Source organism: Castor canadensis, chromosome 8, assembly GCF_047511655.1.
Source record: "Castor canadensis chromosome 8, mCasCan1.hap1v2, whole genome shotgun sequence".
In the NCBI taxonomy this organism is placed as follows: domain Eukaryota; kingdom Metazoa; phylum Chordata; class Mammalia; order Rodentia; family Castoridae; genus Castor; species Castor canadensis.
The window spans coordinates 6,709,465-6,730,209 of NC_133393.1; the positions used below are offsets into that span (position 1 = coordinate 6,709,465).

General features: G+C 38.2%; 1 protein-coding gene across 9 annotated transcripts in view; it reads left to right on the plus strand.

Moving 5' to 3' along the window:
* Positions 1-20,745, plus strand: part of Pkhd1 (PKHD1 ciliary IPT domain containing fibrocystin/polyductin) — a 468,594-nt gene that overhangs the window by 128,956 nt on the left and 318,893 nt on the right. For all 9 annotated transcript variants that reach the window (XR_012450616.1, XR_012450617.1, XR_012450618.1 and 6 more), the window contains one exon: positions 9,342-9,498. Coding sequence is in view for 6 of the 9 variants with exons in the window: in XM_074081972.1 (XP_073938073.1) it covers positions 9,342-9,498 (157 nt within the window). In the remaining 3 variants the exon portion in view is untranslated. The remainder of the gene's footprint in view (positions 1-9,341; positions 9,499-20,745) is intronic.

Sequence of the window (20,745 nt, forward strand, 5' to 3'; positions counted from 1 at the left end):
GGTTTGTTCTGATCCAAATGTAAAGAACTGTTGTGGAATAGCTCTAGACCCAGAAATATGCCAAGTCAGTTCCTTCTCCTCTGTGAACTGTGGGCACAATTCCTCCAGAGAGACAGGAGAAGAAAGTAGTAGAAGGACTACCAAAGGGACCCAATTTGTTTGTGTTAATCAGAGCCCTATCATCCTCCTAACTGATAGTTCACTACAAAGTATCTCGACACTTCTTTATCCTGGGAGCTAAATGTAATCAACTTTTGTTTGTTTCTGTAATTTTTTTCTTTTTCCCTTGAGGAGATCATTATTTCCATTGTATGAAGATGGTAGCCCAAGCATTAGAAGTAATTAGAGCAGATGGTAGTGAATACTTTTATGGTAAAATACACTGAAGCTTATAAACTGGTTTTCTTTCCTGGGCTGCTGCCTCTTTTTTTCTATGCCAGGACATATTCATTTTGCTTCCCTTCAGGTATAAAGAGGAGGAAAAAGAAAAAGGAGGAAAAAAAAATGTTCCCCTGGTGTATGAAACTGAGAAGCTGTCAAAGGTTCATAGCAGGGAAAGTGCACTCCTGTGTATTCAATCACTGAAATTAAGTGTTTTCGAAGGCGATGCAGTCACAGGCTCATTGCATGGGGAAATAACACGTTGTAGTCCATCACTTAAAATGTTAACCTTGTCTCCGACTAGTGACTGGGATCAGAAACACGTGCGGCATGCTCGCTGGTTAAATGGCAGTGTGTCAGCTCTGTGAAAAAGGTTAGCATGTATCTGTCAATCTTCTTATTTGACTGTGTGTGTGTGAATGCAAACACATACACATGTGGGTGGCATGCATTACACAACGCGCCCCCACACATACCTGTCCACATTTCCACCTGCCTTTACATGGCTTCCCGAGACCTGATTTATTGCTTACTGGACAATGAGAAGAATTGAACCAATTTTCATTACATCACTTTGCTTAAATGCTCTTGCTTGCCAGTCCTTGAAATCTTAGGAAGATGTATTATAATCACTTTATAGTTACAGAAAGTTAATTTTGAACATTTTTTAATATCGGTGGACTGGATATATGATACTGAACACATTAGCGGTACTGTGCTAATAGCATGAAACAGAATATACCAGGACTCTCCAAGCTTTTGCTATAAAGAGCCAGAGAATAAATATTTTAGGTTTCTTTGTCACATTGTTTCTCTCATAAACTGAAAGCAGCCATAAAACATATGTAAGTGAATTTTTAAGTTCTTGCACCAAAATAAAAATATGGACCAAGTCAGACTCGGGCTGCAGACTGTAATTTGTGGACTGTTATAGACTACTAGATATTTTGCTTAATTCTTTTTTCTGTGATATGTGAAGAACTTGATATCCAAATGTTCCTCACTGCATCAGCAGGAAGGCATCATAGTAATGCAGCATTCCTTCCTTCGGGTCCAGCTGCTCTCCTTGTCCTTCTGGCTGCATAAGCATTCTCCTTCCTTAGGGTCATCCACCCTCTCCCCACCAGTACCCCTACCTCCTGGCTCTGGCTCATGCTCCATTTTCCTTCTCCAATCTCTACTCGAGTTGCAAACCCAATAACTCAGCATCGTGTAGTCCTCCCATATTCTGGCAGTTCTGATCCACTTCACCCTATTTTTTTTCTCTTTCAGAGCAGTTTTATATATTTGTTATCCTCCTAAGACATATGCCCCATACGGTTAGGGGTTTGTTTTGTTTTTTGCTTAGATCAATGCCTGGGGAATATCGTGTGCTCAATAAACATTTGTTGAATGCAGGGATCTATCTTTCTACTCTGTAGTTCTAGGTAAGGAGCCTGAAAAAAGTCTATGATTGTGATGTGAAATGATACCTGCTAAGTGTACTCAGTAATCTTGGCCATTAATATGGATGTTTTTAACATTGAATTTTAAGTGGAGAAAGAGTACCTACATTTTTCAGTTTTGAGGATTAGGGATTCTGTCAGTAAAATGTGGTGTGGCAGCATGCCGGGGATGTTGGAGGCATTTGATTCTCTGTAGCCATCATCATCATCATCATTTTGTTCAGCAAGTGAAATGATCTTCAGACTTAAAATTCAGAAGAGACTCTGTTAAAGATACCTGAAGATTCAAATGTCAGAGAAGACAAAGACTACAAATTTGTTATGTTGACAGACTAGGATCATCCTCTGAAGTTTAAAAATGCTAGTAACTGATGAATGGATCAAAAAAATGTGGTACCTATATGCAATGGAATTTTATGCAGCCATGAAGAAGAATGAAATGTTATCATTTGCTGTTAAATGGATGGAACTGGAGAACATCATTCTGAGTGAGGCTAGCTTGGCCCAAAAGACCAAAAATCGTATGTTCTCCCTCATATGCGAACATTAGATCAAGGGCAAACACAACAAGGGGATTGAACTTTGATCACAGATAAAAGCGAGAGCACACAAGGGAGATATGAGGATAGGCAAGACACCTAAAAAACTAGATAGCATTTGTTGCCCTCAACGTAGAGAAACTAAAGCAGATACCTTAAAAGCAACTGAGGCCAATAGGAGAAGGGAACCAGGAACTAGAGAAAAGGTTAGATCAAGAAGAATTAACCTAGAAGGTAACACACATGCACAGGAAATCAATGTGAGTCAACTCCCTGTATAGCTATCCTTATCTCAACCAGCAAAAACCCTTGATCCTGCCTATTATTGCTTATACTCTCTCTTCAACAAAATTAGAGATAAAGGCAAAATAGTTTCTGTTGGGTATCGAGGGAGTTGGTGGGGAGAGGGAGGAGACAGGGTGGGGGGTAAGGGAGGGAGTAGAGGGAGGGGGGAGAAATAATCCAAACATTGTATGCAGATCTGAATAAAAAAAATTAAAAAAAATTAAAAATGCTAGTAACATATACATGAAGGTAATCTTCAGGAAATCACAGAAAATAGGCAGTATTCAGAACTAAAAGATAAACCAAGGTTTTGCCTGGTTTTCTAAGGGAGAACTGGATCTGGATCTGGACACAGGTTTCGAGCAAAAGGCATCATTGACATTTCTTTGAGTAGTCAATGTGGTGGGTGTATAGTAGGATTTCTTAAGTTATCTTCTCATGGTAAAGGGTTTATATACACTGAGCAAAGAAAGGAGTCACTACGGCCAACAGGACCTCAGTAAGAGTCAATTATGCCAAACTAATATGATTTCCTTTTTTGATCCTTAAGGAGTTGATAGATTACAGGTTGAGTGCTCCATTGTGTTCCTGAATGTGAGGACAGTTGACTTTTCTATGATGAGATGAGTACATACAGTTTGACAACCAGCTGAAATAGTCTCAGCCTTGTCAATTTATCTGTAGTGTACAGATTAAAAAAAAAAGAAAATGTGAAGCTGGGCACTTGTAGCTCATGCCTGTAAGCCTAGTTACTTGGGAGACTGAGATGGGAGGAGTGGGGTTTGAGGAAAGCCTGGACAAAAAGTCTCTAAGACTCCATCTTAATCAATAGATGGACATCTCATCCCAAGCTACACAGGAGGCTAAGATCTAGAGAATTACTATCAGGTTAGATGGGGAAAAACAGTTTTCAAGACCCCATCTCAATGGAAAAAAACTGGGTGTGGTGGTAAACACCTGTCATTTCAGCTACAGGTGGAAAGTCTAAAATAGGATTGTGGTCCAGGTCAGTCTAGGAAAAAGTGAGACCCTATCTTCAAGATAACCAGAGTGAAAAGGACTAGAGGCTTAAGTGATAGAGTGCCTGCCTAACAAATGGTCACACTTAATCCTGAGTTAAACCCCAGTACCACCAAAAAAATTTTTTGTGTATGTACTGGATTTCACCTGTAAAGCAGTCTCTACCAGAGTCAGCCATCTATCTTCTGAACTCCTATGTTATGTTGGTTAGGTTTTTAGCTATTCAATCAATCACATTTTAATTATCTGGTTCTTTGTCTTTTTTTAAATGATAGTATAAGCACCTCAAGAACAAGAGTGAGGTCACATTTCTCTGGGAAAATTGCCTTCACATTAACTTATACACAATAGGCTGGGAATTTTAATTAGCCATAAGGTTTAATATCACTCAAGATCATAAATGCAACTGTTAATATAGACAAGGCTATTAATTGGCAGAGCAAAAGTTTCTAAAAAAAATAATGTGAAGCCAATCATTTAACTACTTTTTTGGGGAAACAAGAATAAAAGAGAAGTGGAAAACTCTCCACCAACATAAAGTCTAAGTTAGTTGAGAAGGTAATGTGAAAATATAAAATCCTACAAATCAAAAAGACTATGTAAGTAGACATCCTTTTCATGAACTAATGAGTGATATCACAAAAGAAAAGGTAAATTAAGAACATTTCAATGTAAAGGAGCACTGGACAAGAGTAAAAAAGTTTAGCTTCTTATCAAATTCTTGTAGTTATTCAAATATTTTAATTTATGGCATAGTGATTATAAACCTAAAAAGAGTTGGTCATTTGTGGGGGGCTTACCCATTATATGCTAGGCATGGTTGTAGGTACTATGGATACAACAGAAAGCCAAGAAGCTCTTGTGAATCTTCTACACAGTTTATTGGGGGAATGGCTGGCTATGAGAAAATACACAAGGTGTTACATGGTGACAAATGGTTTGGAGAAATTAGGGGAGTGTAAGGAGGTGGAGAAAATGTTGTGCATAGGGACTTGTTTTTTCCTATTTCCAAGACTTGCATGCAGTGTAAGAAGGCACTCTGTTGAGGTATCAAAATAGCTCTTCCTCTTCTTTATGAGCCAGGAGACACTGTGACTAGAGAAATGCCAAGACCTTACCTCCTCCGCTACCCTAGCTCAATTCATATGCTCACAGATATGTCTTTGCTTTGCCTGATGTTCCAATTTGCTGATCAATGACTTCTTTCAAGACAACTCTAGTGGTGTTACAAATACATTTAAGGTGACAAGTAAGATCTGCAGACTCTGCACATTCCCTGAAGTTCAGAGAAGTGCTGACATGCTGTAAGAAGAAAACAAATTGCATAAGCTTCCTAGCTGAATGAAGTAGGAAAAGTTTTGCTTTTGTTTTGGTTTCTTTTGGGCTATATATATTGAGATAAGAATAAGGGCATGTTCTGGACAATTCTTATGTCTGTATTTTTACACTTGTCTCCCTGTGTTTGTAAGGAAGTGAGTTGCATCATCTGCAGAACAGAAATGACTGATTTGTTTATCTCAAAGAAGACCACTAAAGCTAAAGCTGAGCACCTTAGGAACCATAGGAGAAAGAGTTTACATTAGATGAAAGTGAAGCCTTCATTGGCCTATGAGCTAGACTGGTGATACAGAATATCACAATGACCAAAACCATCATGTAGATATCAACAGAGAGGTTCTCAAGTAGACAGGTACTCTTTTATCATTTCTGTCAGCATTCTTTTGCTTGATTGGTTCAAAGTGAGACGGATTAGAGAATGGTATTGAAAGGTGAGCTGTCTTTACTTGACCACAGGGTGTATTGCCTGGGAGTCCTGTGTAGGGACAGCTCTGCCAAATGAAAATGTAGGAAAGCTGAAATTCTTATGGCAGTAAGCTTGCCATCACGGATTACACTAACATCTTGCAATAATGGGCATACATTGTTCCTTTACCTTGGCCCCCAGGTAACTGCTAAATATTTGAAGCTATGTTAATTTTTTGACCTTTTAGTCATTGCTTTATACAAAAGCATGAATCAAGCTGGGCACTGGTGACTCATGCCCATAACCCTGCTACTTGGGCGACTGGGAGATTGGGAGGTTCACAGTTTCAGGCCAGACAAAAAAAGTTGGTGAGACCCCATCTCAACTAATAGTTGGGCACTGTGATGTATACCACTGTGATGTCGTCCAGAGGTACATGGGAGGCTGAGATCAGGAGGATCTTGGTTTTTGGTCAGCCCAGGCAAAAAAGTTTTTGAGACCTCACCTCAACAGAGAAAAGATGGATATGTTGGCGTGTATCTATCATTCCAGTGACAATGGGAAGCCTAAAATATGAGAATTGTGGTCCAGGCCCACTTGGGGCAACAGTGATACCCTATCTCCCAAATAATCAGAGCAAAAAAGGGCTGGAGGCACGGCTCAAGTAGAAGAGCACCCGCCTTGCAAGCAAGAAGCCCTGAGTTCAAACCCCAGTACTACCAAAACAACCACAAAACCCGCATGAATCATCAATAAATATTTATGCATTTCAAGATGTCTTCATTATATTAAGGAGAAATCCTGCCTCAAAGAAACTTAGATCTCTTGAAACTGAATAATTAACATTTGTAGTCTTTTGAAATCTGCCACATTAAACAGAAAAACTAAAGAGAAAAGAAAAAATCAGGGCAAGATTTCATAGGGAGACTCAATCTGAGTCTCAGGTTCTAATGTAGAAGTACTCCACACCACTTTGGTTTATGTTTAAATAGAGCTTGAAAATAGGAAGAGGATGTGAAAGTGTGTGGCCTAACCCCAGTGAATCAAGCTACCTACTGAATCTAACATTTTAAAGTATCCTAGGAGTTAGCACCTATTTATTTACCCATTGTATCAGGAAGATATGTGTGTGTGTGTGTGTGTGTGTGTGTGTATGTGTGTGAGATGTCTATAAAAACATGCATGAGATTAACAGATAGAAATAATGTACTAAAATATTTCAATAATTTGTCTTGAGACATGTTTTTTAGAGTGATGCGGCATAGCAATGACTAGAACAAAGTCCCTGCTTCATTTGAGTGAGCTCATACATGACAGATAAACATACAAGGAATTATGTAATATCAGACTGAAGCAATATTAAGGGAAAGGGAGTCACTGGAGTTGCTTTTTAAAAACACGGATACAAGGATGGATACTTGAGCAGAGACAGGAATGCAATAATGGAATGAGTCATGTAGGTGTTTTGGGGAGGAGCATCCCAGGTAATAAAAGACCACAGGTGCAAGTTTGCTTTGCATGACTTTAATCTCTCTCCATCACTATGGCCTTTTACAACTCATTTAAATGTTTTCAGTCTTTGCTTCCTCACCTTTAACAAGAAAATAACATATTTGACCTTCCCCCCCACTGGGTTGGGGCTGAATATAGCAGTTTTTGAAGGTTGACAGACCAGGCTAAAATGTTATGAATGCATGGAAGGCAGCTAATGTCACACACACAGATGCTCAGAGTAAGAGATGAAGTCTTTCATACTCCCTTAGAGCTAGATAACAGATAATAGTACTAATTATAATGATTTTAAAATTTTCTCAAATTAATGGAAGGCATTGTGGAGTGGTTTTCCTTTGATCTTAAGTTCTTAATTAATATCTAGCTGTTGCAGATATTTTCACTGTGTGTGTTATGAAGCTGGTTTTCTTTGTAGTTCTGTAGCAGGGCTGGGATCTGATCACCAGGCTAATGCCCCAGAAAGAGTTATGCTGCTGAAATTCTTCATACTTCTTAAGGTCCACTGACACATCACCCTGTCCACCCTGCCATGTGTTGAGTGAACCTGACCAAAGACTTGGGTGTTGGTTTGGAGGAAACCTCTTGGTTTCTTTTTTGAGATCTATCTCTCTCCATTCTAGCCCTTGCCTTGACGTGGCCCTCAAACGTTGAAGCAGAATTGTCATCTGAGGAGATCATTAAAATTACCGATCCCTGAGACTCACCTGAGCTTTTGGTTCCCTAGCTTCATGAGGGCACTGAAGTGATTTGTATTTTATTAAGCCTTAAGCTGAGAAGCACTGCCTGAAACATTTTTCAAATCCAGGGATAGGAATTTTCCTAGAGTATTTCTGTTTTGACCTTGAAAATCAGGCTTTTTAAATGTCCTTTTATTGGGGGGCTTTACACTAGATAAGTTCTTTTATTATTTATTTTATTATTGATGGCTATCTCCAATGAAATCAGCTGGAGAGTTAAAAATTCTCTCCTTTTTTTCTAGTGTATGGATAGTCAACATAAGGAGGTGGTTCATTTGGCTCACAGCAATGCTCATGTAGAACCCATTCTTTTTTCTGTGGTGCAGGTGCTGGTTAGTACTATGTCTGATGCTTTCCCATCTCTTAAATTATGACAAAGTCATAGATTTTTATTTCTCCTTTGTAGATGTGGAAAATGAAAAGACCATGTGTTCACCTATCCCAAAGCTTTGTTGGTGTTTGGATTTGCAGTTCAGAGCTATTGACTTATTGTCCTAGGGATCCATACTCTCTTGTAAAAAATAAGCTGGCTCTTTGGCAACACAATTTTCTGTTTTCTCTCTCGAAAATACTCCAGGGCATAATTCTTTAGGTGAAGTTGTGGGCATTAAAAATATGCTTTCCCTTCTTAACGATTTCTTCCCATCTGCTCCTAACATGTCAGAAGAGGACCTTGTAGCCGCTTCTTTTTCCAAGAACTCAGGCTTCACACTTGGTTGGGATTTGGATAGAGAAGACTGTGTGGGAGGAGGTGTACACATGCGGTATGATTACCTTGAGGGAATCACCTTCTCTGTTCTGATTTTATTATATTTACCAGAAGAGTAATAGTTCCAGAACTCCACAAGACATTAAGACGTATTCTCGGTCTCTTGCATGAGTTGAATATTGCTGTCTGTGATTTTTACGTCTTTGCTTTGTAAAGCACATAACTTTAGAGTGACCATAAATGGACAGAAAAGTCATGAGTTCCAAGAGGGGAACCGAAGGCTGGAATGGCAAGGGTCTGCTTTCCCTCTGGGCTCCTTCCCTCAGTCCCGCTCTCTGCCCCTCACTCAAAGGTTCCAGGCTATTCACTTGTCATAAATCAGTCTGCTTCTCACCTATGCATGTGTGAGCTTTGTTCAGCACGGATGCACCAAGCACAGGAGAAAGGCAACAATAATATCCAAAAAAAAAAAAAAAAAAAAAAAAAAGGCCAAGTGGGAGGATAGATCTGAGCACTTGGAAAGAGGAATGTTCCTATAAAACAGGGGCACTTGGCAGTAGAGCCAGTGAAAAATGATACCAATTACATAAAGCAAAATGCCACCCATCAAGCAGAGCATTTTAATTCTCCCTATTCCAGGCTATTTATGACTTTTTGTCCAAGACTCAATACATGTTTGTAAAAAAAAAAGATGGAGTCAACTCCATCTGTTAGGTACAAGGGAGCCTTTGCTGGAAAAAAAAAGAATAAATTCTAGGGGCTGAGTACTGAGGCACTTCAAATATAACTTTACTTATTTCACATCTTTCTCCTATTTGGCTAGTTGTATGAGGAAGAGAGGGGTGACTAGTTTTATTGAGAGATTTAAAAATATTTAAAGTAATGTTGCTTTTCTTGAGAAGTTTCTATTTTGATTTGTCACATAGAGTATCCTGCTTAAAACAAGCTAACATCCTCTCTGTTTTCTAGGTCAACATTTCCCTTCAGTTCTGCCGGAGGTGGTCTAGGCGTCACAGCTGGTTTCCTGAAAGAGTTCCACAAGATGGCGACAATGTCACAGTGGAGAACGGCCAAATGCTACTGCTTGACACAAATACGAGTATCCTCAACTTACTACACATTAAAGGTCTGTGGAGTTTGAAGATTGGTGACATCATTTTATGTAATTTTATCACTTGTAGGGAGCAGGGAGGAAGAGGAATGTTTTGGTTGACAATTATTCTCAGACCAAATTGAAATTTGACTATGAAAAGGAAGACGTGGTCAGAGGGTTCAAAGTAAAAGGCCATTCTCTTGGCTCTTATAAGCACAGAGCTTAATTATTTTAATTGTTTGAAAACAAGACAGTGCACAGTGTTCTCAAAGAATGCTCTGCTTTACTCAGCTCTTTGTGGTCATGCTTATCCAGGGCAGCCCCCACAATACAGCAAAATGCCCTGAAATTGGTTAATGCTGTCGCCTTTGAAATTCCCTGCCAAGAAAGCAATGTCTTCCTGCTTTTATCCTGTTGTGGTTTTGACTTCTTGGTCTCATGGAAAGTCATATAAATAGGCTTCCTTATTGCAAAACTCGCCACATAGCTCTAGGGTTGAGGAAGTTGGAGGAGACTGAGAATTCAGATTTCAACTCTTCTACCACCAGGCCAAATGGCTAACTCATTTCACCTCTTTGAGTGCTTGTTTCCTTATCTGTTTAATGACAATAAAAAACATTGCCTACCTCAGGGGCTGATAATGAGGAATGGTTATCAAAGTCCTTTTTTTTCCATTGGCAAATAAAAATTGCTTGGGAGATGTCATTAGTTATAGATGTCTATACAACTCTACACCAAAACGCCATTCCTTACTATAAATGCATCAAACACTCATACAAACATTTACTTTAGTTAAAACACGAGCATGATTGAAACATAAAGTATTTTAAGGAGATAGAATAATGTAGTTTTGATACCTGTCTGTTACAGACTGAATCAGGTATTTCTGATTAGGTATTTTGTCATTCTGTATTCTGAAAGCTTTTATCCCTCCTCTGCTAGCAAGAAGTTTTCTGTCAAATCAGTTAATTAATGCCCTTCAGGGGAAAATGTTCTGTCAGCATGAGCATGGGCTCTTGCTCTGTCTTTGTGGGGTGGTGTGTGTGTGTGTGTGTGTGTGTGTGTGTGTGGTGTGTGTGAATAGCTAGTTGCTTTGGGGAGTGTGGATCTATTGACAGCCGTCAACTAGCTAAAGACTAGCAATGACAAAGGAAAATTACAAACCTGAAGCCTCATCTCACAGAAAAGATTTTCATGTCAAGTCTTTAACCAGGGCTATCCCCATCGGACTCAAATTCTGCTGGAGGATGGAGTGCACTGCAGGTGTTTAAGAGTCTTGACTTTATATAGCTACAACCATTTGGGAGAAGTTTCCCAGCTCAAAGCCTTGGATTACTGTCTCAGGATGTACTATTATTTCTGGTAAATGTTCAATCAAGGAATGATAGTGATAGGATATGATACTGAAGATAGCAAAGAAGCAGCAGAGGGGACCAAAGAGTAGGAGAAAAAAAATATGTATATATGGCTTCTCTTAGAGATTTCAAGAACCGAATAACCCAAATATGTTGCCATGACCAGTGGTTTTCCTTGATACTCCTGGCTTAGGCAGTATTTTATTCTTATTTTATTTAGAATCAGTAAGCTATGTTTGGAAGGACAGACTCTTGTGCTGGAGAGGAGGATGGTTAGGAGGAATGTGAGGATAAGTAGTTTGATACCATCTTCTATACAAGTAGCATACAGGAGTTGTTTGCAGGGAGCAAGTCTGCCTAGAGTGCATAGAGGTTTGGGCTATAGCTTCTAGAAATAGTGAGAACAGAGAAAGGGCACAGATTAAATTTTGTTCAGTAGGTAATTTTTGAGTGCTTATTAAGTGGTCTAGGAACTCTCTGTGTAATATAAGGAAATGAAGAATAATATGTAATATTACTAAAGGAAAAATAACTGGGGAGTGAATACAAAAGAACCAAGTTTGTAGTTCTAAAAGAGGTGATACAGGTAGTGAGGTAGAGCATAGGCTGGAGTAATCAGGGTGTCAAGGGTGTGAGATCAGAGTTGGATTGTGGAGAGAATGAAGAACATGTCATTTGGATCTGGCGTATATTTTGATCACATAGATATTAATACACATGCAAAATCAATCAAGGTCTGAGGAACTTCCCTGTCTCACTTGTTGCAACTGAATGCAGCTAGTGGCTCAGGTTAAAGATGTTGAAGACATTCGAGTTTTTTCTCAGATTCTGTGATCAACCTGTCAGTGAACACTGCTGGCTGGCACTTCAACATGTGTTCCATATGTCCACACTTCCATTGCCTTGCATCAGTCTAGTCCTAACATTGACAACTTTTGGCCTGGAATGTTAAGCATTGCCTTTGAATTGGTTCCAGTGTTTCTACTTTTTTGTATTTCTTATTAACAAACCCCTAATTTCATTGTGGCATCAATGTACCCAGCTAAAATGCTATGTTTTTTTGTCATCCTTTGTAGTTAGACATTGTCTTGTGGCTAAGAGCTGGACAGTGAGATATGAGAGGGAAGTTGTGTGGGCTATCTGGGAAATTTCCTAAATTAGAGCTGACTCAGAATGAGGCATACTTGTTCTTCTTTCTTCCTGTTTCTTACGTACTGTCATTTAAATGTGACAGCTATGTTTTCAGCCACCATTTTAGATCTTCAGGTTATTGGATAAGATTGGAGAAGGAGGATAGAAGAAATCCAGGACCCTGCTCTCTTTGGATTTGAATTGGTTCCAGTAGCACTGGATTCCACACCACTGAAATGACCTTTTGTGATAGAGAAACAGACTTCTTGTGTTGAAGTTGTTGGTATTTGGCTTTTATACTATATGCCAAAGCTTACTTAACACTTTATAGTCCCTGACCATTAAAAATATATTGAGTCTTGTTACTTGTCTCTTTGAAACCCTCTAATGGCTTCTCATCTTGCTAGGAATGAAATCTAAAGTCTTTACTACTACTTAACCTCTGATTCCTTCTTTGAGCCCATATTCCTTGTTCACTATGAATAAGCTCTTCTATGAATATACCTGCTTCCAGACCTTGTCCTTTTCCTGGAATGTTTGTCCTCTAGATTCATGTGGCTGCCTCATTTGTTTCATTTACTTTTTGAGAATGTATCAACTTATCGGAGAGGGATTACTAGTCATCTTTTTCAAAATTATAACCATTCCTTATTATTCTCTATCCTTTTGTTTCTTTTTTCCTTCATCAGCTATTATTACCACTTGCTATTCTATAAATATACTTGTTTGCTTACAATCTCTCTCCTCTACTAGAATAAGTTTCAAAAAGCAAAGGACTTCACAAATTTATCTACTATTTTCTATTCAGATTCTAGACTAGCCCATGACAAATAATGAAGGCTCAAAATTATGTATTAATTGTTATATGAATGGAGAAGAAAATCATGCAGAGTTCATCCACTGAATGAAATTTAATAAGTATGCATTTAAAACCTAGCTCTCTTAAGTATCATTGTTCCCACCTAGTTTACTTTCATTGAACTTAGTTGCTCTGGAAGATACATAGCATGCCCACATATACACATACCATGCATGTATGTACATTGATGTACACATATGTTCACCTGCACAACCATAAAATATATATAAATGTATGCAATGCATAAAATTATGCATTACTAAGAAAATAAAATTCATTGGTAAGTTATTTTTCTCCTTCTAAGAGGCATTTGAAGAATGTCTTTACTGATGAAGAACCTCAACTCCCAAATATATACTTGATAATATAGTGTTGCTTTAAACCTCTAAATTATTGCAGGCTAATAAAGAGATATTTGAATGTAAGATTGAGTCATTGTCATCATCATCAAAATCACCAGTAACAATTCACTCACATCTGTTACTGCCTTCATTTTTCATATCTGCTCATGGTATCAGAAAAATAGCTGAGTGGAACTTTCTTTACTTTCCTGATTTACATCTACAGATTAAGATAAAGCATGAGAAATTTCAAGGTCCCAAATATTTTTTTCAAAAGATTTTTACCAACAAAATGAAAAGCTTTATGAGAGAATTCTTTCTTGGTCATTTCTATAACATTACAAAAATGCATTCTACAGAAATTACGCATTCTCCAAAAGGATTTGTACTGAATAAGAGTGAAAGTAGATCACCTAAGAAGACTTTGAAGTACTTTATGAAGAAACACATCCTCTGCATTATTTTCCCATTAAGGAAACCAGCATCCTAATATATAGAGAAGTAGGCTCTTATGTCAGGGAAATCAAAACTGACAAATATGAGCCTCAAAAGTTGTGAACACTTGTTCCTCATCTATAGTTCCACCTTAAGATAGAGTTGACTTAAGGAAATTTTTTTTGATGGTGGTACTGAAGATTGAACCCTGAACATCAGGCTTCCTAGGCAAGTGCTCTTCCACGTGAACAATATCCCAGACCTTTTTTTGCTTTAGTTGTTTTTTAGGCAGGAGCTTGTGTTTTTGCCTAGGGCTGGCCTTAGACTGTGATCATCCTACCTATGGCCTCCTGAGTAGTAGCTGAAATCACAGATCAGTGCCACCATTTCTGGCTTATTGATTGAGATGGATCTTGTTAAATTGTTGCCTGAGCTGACCTTACACCACAGTCTTCCTGATCTCTGCCTCTCAAGTAGCTGGGACTACAGGTGTGAGCCAGCATGTCTGGCCTTGACATTTTTCTTATAAACATGACTTATATAGGAGGAAAATAAACACTGTAAATTTCCTTGTGATAGCTGGGAAATGGCAATAGAGACAAACTTTATGCTATTATTTATGATGCTAAATGTCCTGGTTCTCAAACCTTATTGAAAAATGCCAGATTTCTGTGACCATGCTAAGAGATTCAGCTGTATTTAGTACAAATTTACTTTAATTAGAAAATGATCCAGAGCTTTCATCTACTTCCATCTCTGGTTTTTCCCTCTGTCTCTCCCTCCCTCCTTTAAAAAATATTTTAAAGTATACTGTTAAACACAAAGGAGAATTAATTACTTAATTAATACTAATGAGCAGGGATGGAAATAGGCATATTGCCTTAGTTTTGTTAATTATATTTTTTATTCTTTCATGTTAAGATGCCCAACAGCCATAGGCATTGCTGAATTAAAATATTTTTATTCTAAGTCATTATGATGAACCATAAAAACAAAGACTCTTTTGTCAGAGCATGGTGTATCCCAGGCAAGAATCTTGGGCTTGTTCTTGGGGAAAATTTCATATTTCTGAACAAAGCAAAGAGTCTGCTTCTGATCTTGTGGTCAAGCAACTTGACGTGAAGCTGCTTAGAATAACAATGAATACAGAGTCAATTAGGGGAGATGATCTATTCCTGTGAGGTTTTAGATTTTAGGTATTTTTCTCTCTCTTTGCCCCTGTACACACACAAGTATGGCAGCTGTGAGTTGGTGGATATGCTAACTTGTTAGACAGTAGTAATTACACACATGTACACACACACACACACACACACATCAAGTTGTGTACCTTAGCTATATACAAATAAAAGGAGGACACTTTGTAGTTTCTTATTGCCCACAATACTAATACTTTAAATGCTTGAGCAGAGACTTGCTTCCAGTCTTTATTGCTGCTTAATAGTGCACTGGCTCCCTTTCATGTGATTTTCTATTACTTGGTCTGCTGGTGTATACCAAGGCGGTTAAATGCTTGGCAGACTTTCAAACCAGAAGGAACTGAGTCTGAATCGTGGCGTCACCATTTACCATCTCTGTGACCTTGAGCAAATTGAGGGCCTCTGTAAGCTTCAGGTTTTTCCTCACTAGGGTAATGCCTGATTCTAGTGATAGCAGCAGTGACATTGACAGCTTGCATTTATTGTTTGTTGTGTAGCAATATTACAATGTATTAGCTGCCTCATACAGGTGTTTTTTTAATCAAATTTAAATCCTATTTAATACAAGAGAAAATGAAACGAATTATGTCATTCCAATTTTTGACAAACCACACAATAAACAAGCACATATCTAGGAAAGATCAAATGATAACTTCATATACCACCAAATTTTCCTAAATAAATTTTATTTCATCCAAGAATTTTTTCCAATTCTGTACAAAAGTTTGACACTTGCATCCTAAGGCATCGTTCTGTCATTAAACTCTTACACACAAATAATGATAAAAAAAAATCCTAACTGCTTAAGTAAACAGCAATTCCACAGAATAAATATTCTATAAATGGACAAAAGGGAAGCCACTGAAGGAAGCAGCCTGTTTAACCCACATTCCATGAGGAGAAGATTATACATATCTTGAAACTTAGAGACCACTGTCTGTGCAGATGCAGCCCATGGTGGCTCACTTTGAGGAAGAGAGAGGAACCTACAAGACCAGGAAATTTCTTTGTTTTAAAATTTATTCATATTTGCATACATTGTTTGGGCCATTTCTCCCCCCATCCCCACCCCGTTCATCTCCCCCCCACCCTCCTTTCTTCCAGGCAGAACCTGTTCTGCCCTCTTCTACATACAGGTGTTTTGAATATTAAATGAGGCAATATTTTTGAAGCCTTAGCTTTGGACAGAACCTGGTTCAGAGTAAGAATTCAATTAATGTTTGTTGTTTCTTTTGGACCAGCAGAGATAACAGAAGAGATGGCTGAATACCAGGCTGAAGTCGCAATTTTATTTACAGAGAGTGGCTGCTTCTATATATAAAGCAAACTGGATTATTGAAATAATTAGGGGGTAATAAAGACCTTGAATTGCTTTTTCCCCTGTTATCTTCAGCATGCATATTGAAATGGTTTTCCTTCTATTTCTTGAGAAGGGAAGGGATGCAGAGTTGAAAGTAGCAGAGTCTGTTCATTTGCCTACCTCCATTCTCTTTGTGGCTTTGACTTCATGGAAGCATGTTTTCTGGTGTAACTTAGAAAGTGGTCTAATTTTCTCTAAACTTTCTTCTTAGTCCAAAATTTTAAGGACACTTAGATGTTTCTGAGACTATCATATCTGTGGATTCTGTACTTAAAAATACATATTGCTGGCTTATTGAGATGAAGCATCATTTCTTAACTCATTGCCAGGCTCATTGTCAGCTTTCTTCATCCTTGGCAAAAGATGGAGGATTTCAGAGTGAAACATCAAATGATGTACTTTCCACAGTCCTTTTTATCCCAGGTGTATTAGTTAGCTTTTCATAGCTGTGATCAAATACCTGAGAGAACAACTTAAAAGGAGGAATTATTTATGTTGGTTCATGGTTTCAAGGGTGTTAGTCCATCATGGTGTTGAGGGCAAGTGGAGCAGAGCAGCTCACATCACGGTGGCCAGGAAGCAGAGATAGGGAGAGGTAATACAGAAAGGGGTCTGGGAAAAACAAGCTCCCAAGGACAAGCCTCCCAGTGAGCTACATCTTCCATGTAGGGCCCACCTCTTACTTATTTATTTTTTGATGGTACTGGAGCTGCCTCCTACTTTTTACCACCTCCCAACAATGCCATAGATTATGAGTCCATCAAGGGGTTAACCTATTCATTAGGTCACAGTCATCATCTCATTGTCTCTGAAAACACCCTGACACACCCAGAGTATGCTTTACCAACCTCCTAGACATTTCTTAATTCAATCAAGTTGATAATGAAGATTAACCATCACACGAGGAACCAGGATACTCCATTGCTTTTAATTAACACTGAACTAGCCTCAGATCCATCAGTAATGTGTTACAATGCAGTGTAGTAGGAATGCTATGAAATACAGCTTCCCTGTGCTATCGTTTGTGGGCATCTGGACATTAAGCCTGTGTGAGTCTTTTTGCAGATTACCTTGTGCCTACAGTTTCAAGAGTTCATAGATAGCAGCATAGATTAAAAGGAAATCCATCTGAACACAAGCTGGAGTTTTGAAAGAACTGAAATATTTTGCATTCATGTTTTTTTCTGTAGCTACAGAATGCCTTGGTCAACATAAAGCTTTTTGTGGGTTGGTAAAGTTTATTACAAATTGGTAAATTCAAAATAATTGATCTATGAGTTGGCCATGATTGACTCAATTGCCTTCTTTTTTAGTCAAAACATAGCTACCCTTCAAGGCAGGGGATGAGATGATTAGGGCCAGGGTTGGCTCATTGAAGTGTGGTCAGCAAATGGGAACCTGGGATCAAATGTGATGCAATCACTCTCCAGTGGCCTTGGGTTACTCCTCTCATCCTTGAATTGATGATCAACATGGAAATAAGGGTGATTGTCTTTCATTTGCAGAAGAAAAGTAGCTTACTTTAGCCCTCATTAATTTTTTTTGTGCATGCAGCCCTGTGGAAGAATAGTAGTAAAGGAGATAGTAATTCTTCCTACGCTTGTGAGCAGGTGCGCCATACTGGGCTGGTCTGTGCAATAATCTAAAGGGGAAGCTTGATGAAGAAGTCTGAATCAGAAACAATTAACTTGAGTTTTTTCTTTTTTGGTATTGGAAATTGAACACAGAGCCTCACGCTTGTTAGGCAAACACTCTTCCACTTGAACCACATTGCTAGTTCTTTTGCCTTTAGTGCATTTTTGAAGCAGAGTCTTGCTAACTTTTGCCTGGGCTGGACTTAAACTGTGATTCTCCCATCTCTGCCTCCCAAGTAGCTGGGATTACAGATGTATACCAACATGCTTGCTCCGAACCTGAATGTTTTTTAACTGTATCCTTAACTTCCTTTACCTTGGATGTCTTTATGTGTCAGCCTTTTCTTGAGGACAAGTTGCTGTCTAAAAGCTAAGTGGATTAGTGGTAGAATTTCAAATTTACTAAGAACCTGATTTGTTTTAAATTTGGTTCTTTGCAGATATAATGTGAGGGTGCTTTTTAACTTCCTTCCACTGCTGGGGAAGTTTGTAGACTTAGACTATAAGCTAAGGAAAGCAGGAGCCTGGTCGTTTTTGTTCACTTTTAAATTTACATCGCTATTATGCACCCATGTATGTAATAGGTACTCAAATAATTGTTGAATGAGGAGCTAATGAATGAGTTTCTGACTGGAGGAGGCAAATTAATGCTAGTTATAAATTTCTCAATAGTCAGAGTCCATCCTGGAACCCTCAAATTTTAGAGAATTAGTCCAGACAGTGACCAATTTCATTTTCTATTTGTGTATCAGGAGATCAGAGACAAAGGCTTTTTAATGTGGGGGATACTTGGCTCTGAAACCCCTTATTTTTTCCAGTCAGACAATGACTTACATTATTTACCTTCAGAGAACAGTCCCAGACACACTTATTAGCTTTAAATGAGAGATAAGCCACTGCTGTGAGAAAGGACATGCTTTCAACAGAAGGGCAGACAGACAGACAGATAGATATTTAACAATTTACAGTTTTGTGTCTTGACAACTTGGATATTATAATATGAAAAATGCTACTGAAAGGGACCAGTTCCTTTCTAGCACAGAATTTTCAGTAATGAAAGGTAAATGTTTCAAACTTCCTTATGTAAACCCTTCATTGGCTTTCCATTAGCCCTTAAATTCAAGTCTAAACTTAATATGACTTACAGGGTCCTCCAGGACTTGCTCTCTCCTTACCTCTCATTTGTTGATTAATGATCCCTAGATCCTATTTATCCAGACTAAGAATGCAGCTAGAAATCGGGGATACTTTCATATCTGGGATTCTTGTGTAGATAAATGTATATTGGAAACTGTTTCATTATTATTGATTCTCATGCTTTCTATATAATATTCCGGGGGCCAGGTAAAGGTAGGATATAGTCTCACTTTTTAAATGACTATAACAAATAACTTATCTTTCACTTCTAATATTGTTTTGCTGTGGTCACATCATGTTTACAATATTCAGAGAGTAATTATATTTGAAATCTTCTGAAAAATGGATTGCTCTGAGAAGTGTGTCACATTTCAAACTGGCCAGAAATGTGATTGGTCAATGCTAAAAGAACTGATATAAAGAAGGAAGATTGTTTGAGTGATTTGGTAACTGGGGAGATTTTTATCTGGCACAGACTTTAGGGAAAAGAGGTTTTTTGGGGGTCTATTCTATCTCTTTAGAAATAGCTTTTGAAACCTATGGAATAGATCAGGGCCTTGAGCACTTAAATATAAGAATTGTTGGTAAGAATATAATGATTTTTTTGGAGATTGAAAGGTAATGAAGGTTCAGTTACATAGTAATTGATAACAATACTTATAATGACAGTTGTACTTATTTATATCTCAGTGTTTGAATTCTTTTCAATATTTCTATAAAGTTTTCTTCCACAAACCTTTTTATACTTTGTAATTAATATAGAGTTAATTCAGACATAACATTGACTTACTGAGTTTTATATTTTGTAGGAAAAGCAAAAGTCTGGGCTGAAATTTTATTATCTCTCACTTATCTGTAAAGTAGGCCAATTCACTTAAAACAGGTATATTTCCATTTTCCTGGAGTCATTCAGTTTCACTGTGACTCTCTGTTTTTACGTATTCTTATTTCAGCACCTGGCAGGGAGGCTGGATAATAGCAGTACATGGATGACCAAGGGAATTAATTAATCTATAGCCTGTTTTAGATGACAGCACGCACCACCACAGGACGATGGACACCTCAAACAATCACTTAATTTACTTATCATAGTACAGGAATACCTAACGTTCTCAGTGGGTGGTCCCCAATCCACAGCATCAGCGTCATCAGGGAACTTGTATAAAATACAAATTCTTGCTTCCATTGGAAACTTCCTTTGGGGTAGAACCCCCTCCCCCATCTGTGTTTTAAGATATCAAGGTGACTCTGACACATGCCTAAGTTTGAGAACCAGATTAAAACAATAAAGAAAATCCTGTAGAATTGTCAGGACTAGAAGGCAATTAACTGGCCCTGCTGCTCTTTTCCCAAAGACTATATGACCCTTTTGCAAAGAGCAGTGGAAACTAGGGTTGCCACATTGAATGGGCCTGTCCTAGTATAGCACATTTAGGTGGATGCAGTTCTCTATTCTGCCAGGGAAATCTGAGCTGATGAAAACCATTTCTTCCAAGTGCTCTTGTTTGCAGCTCTGAGTCAGTGATTTTATTTCAGATATATTTTATTCCCTCTCTCTTGCCTATTTGACTGCAGTATTAGGCTAATTAAGGAATTAGTAGGTGGCATCCATTTCAAGGAGGTGTACGGTTCTTTTTCTGCATCCTGAGAGTGCTTTGCAAACATTTTCTAGTTCATATTTTCTTTTTTTAATCAGGCAGAGACATTACAATTAAAATACTGTTAAAGTGATTCTGGCAAGTATTACAATAAGCATGTTTTTTAATTAAAGGAAGAACAAGGGAGATGCATGAGCAACATCAGCTTAAAGGGATATCTATTTTAATTGA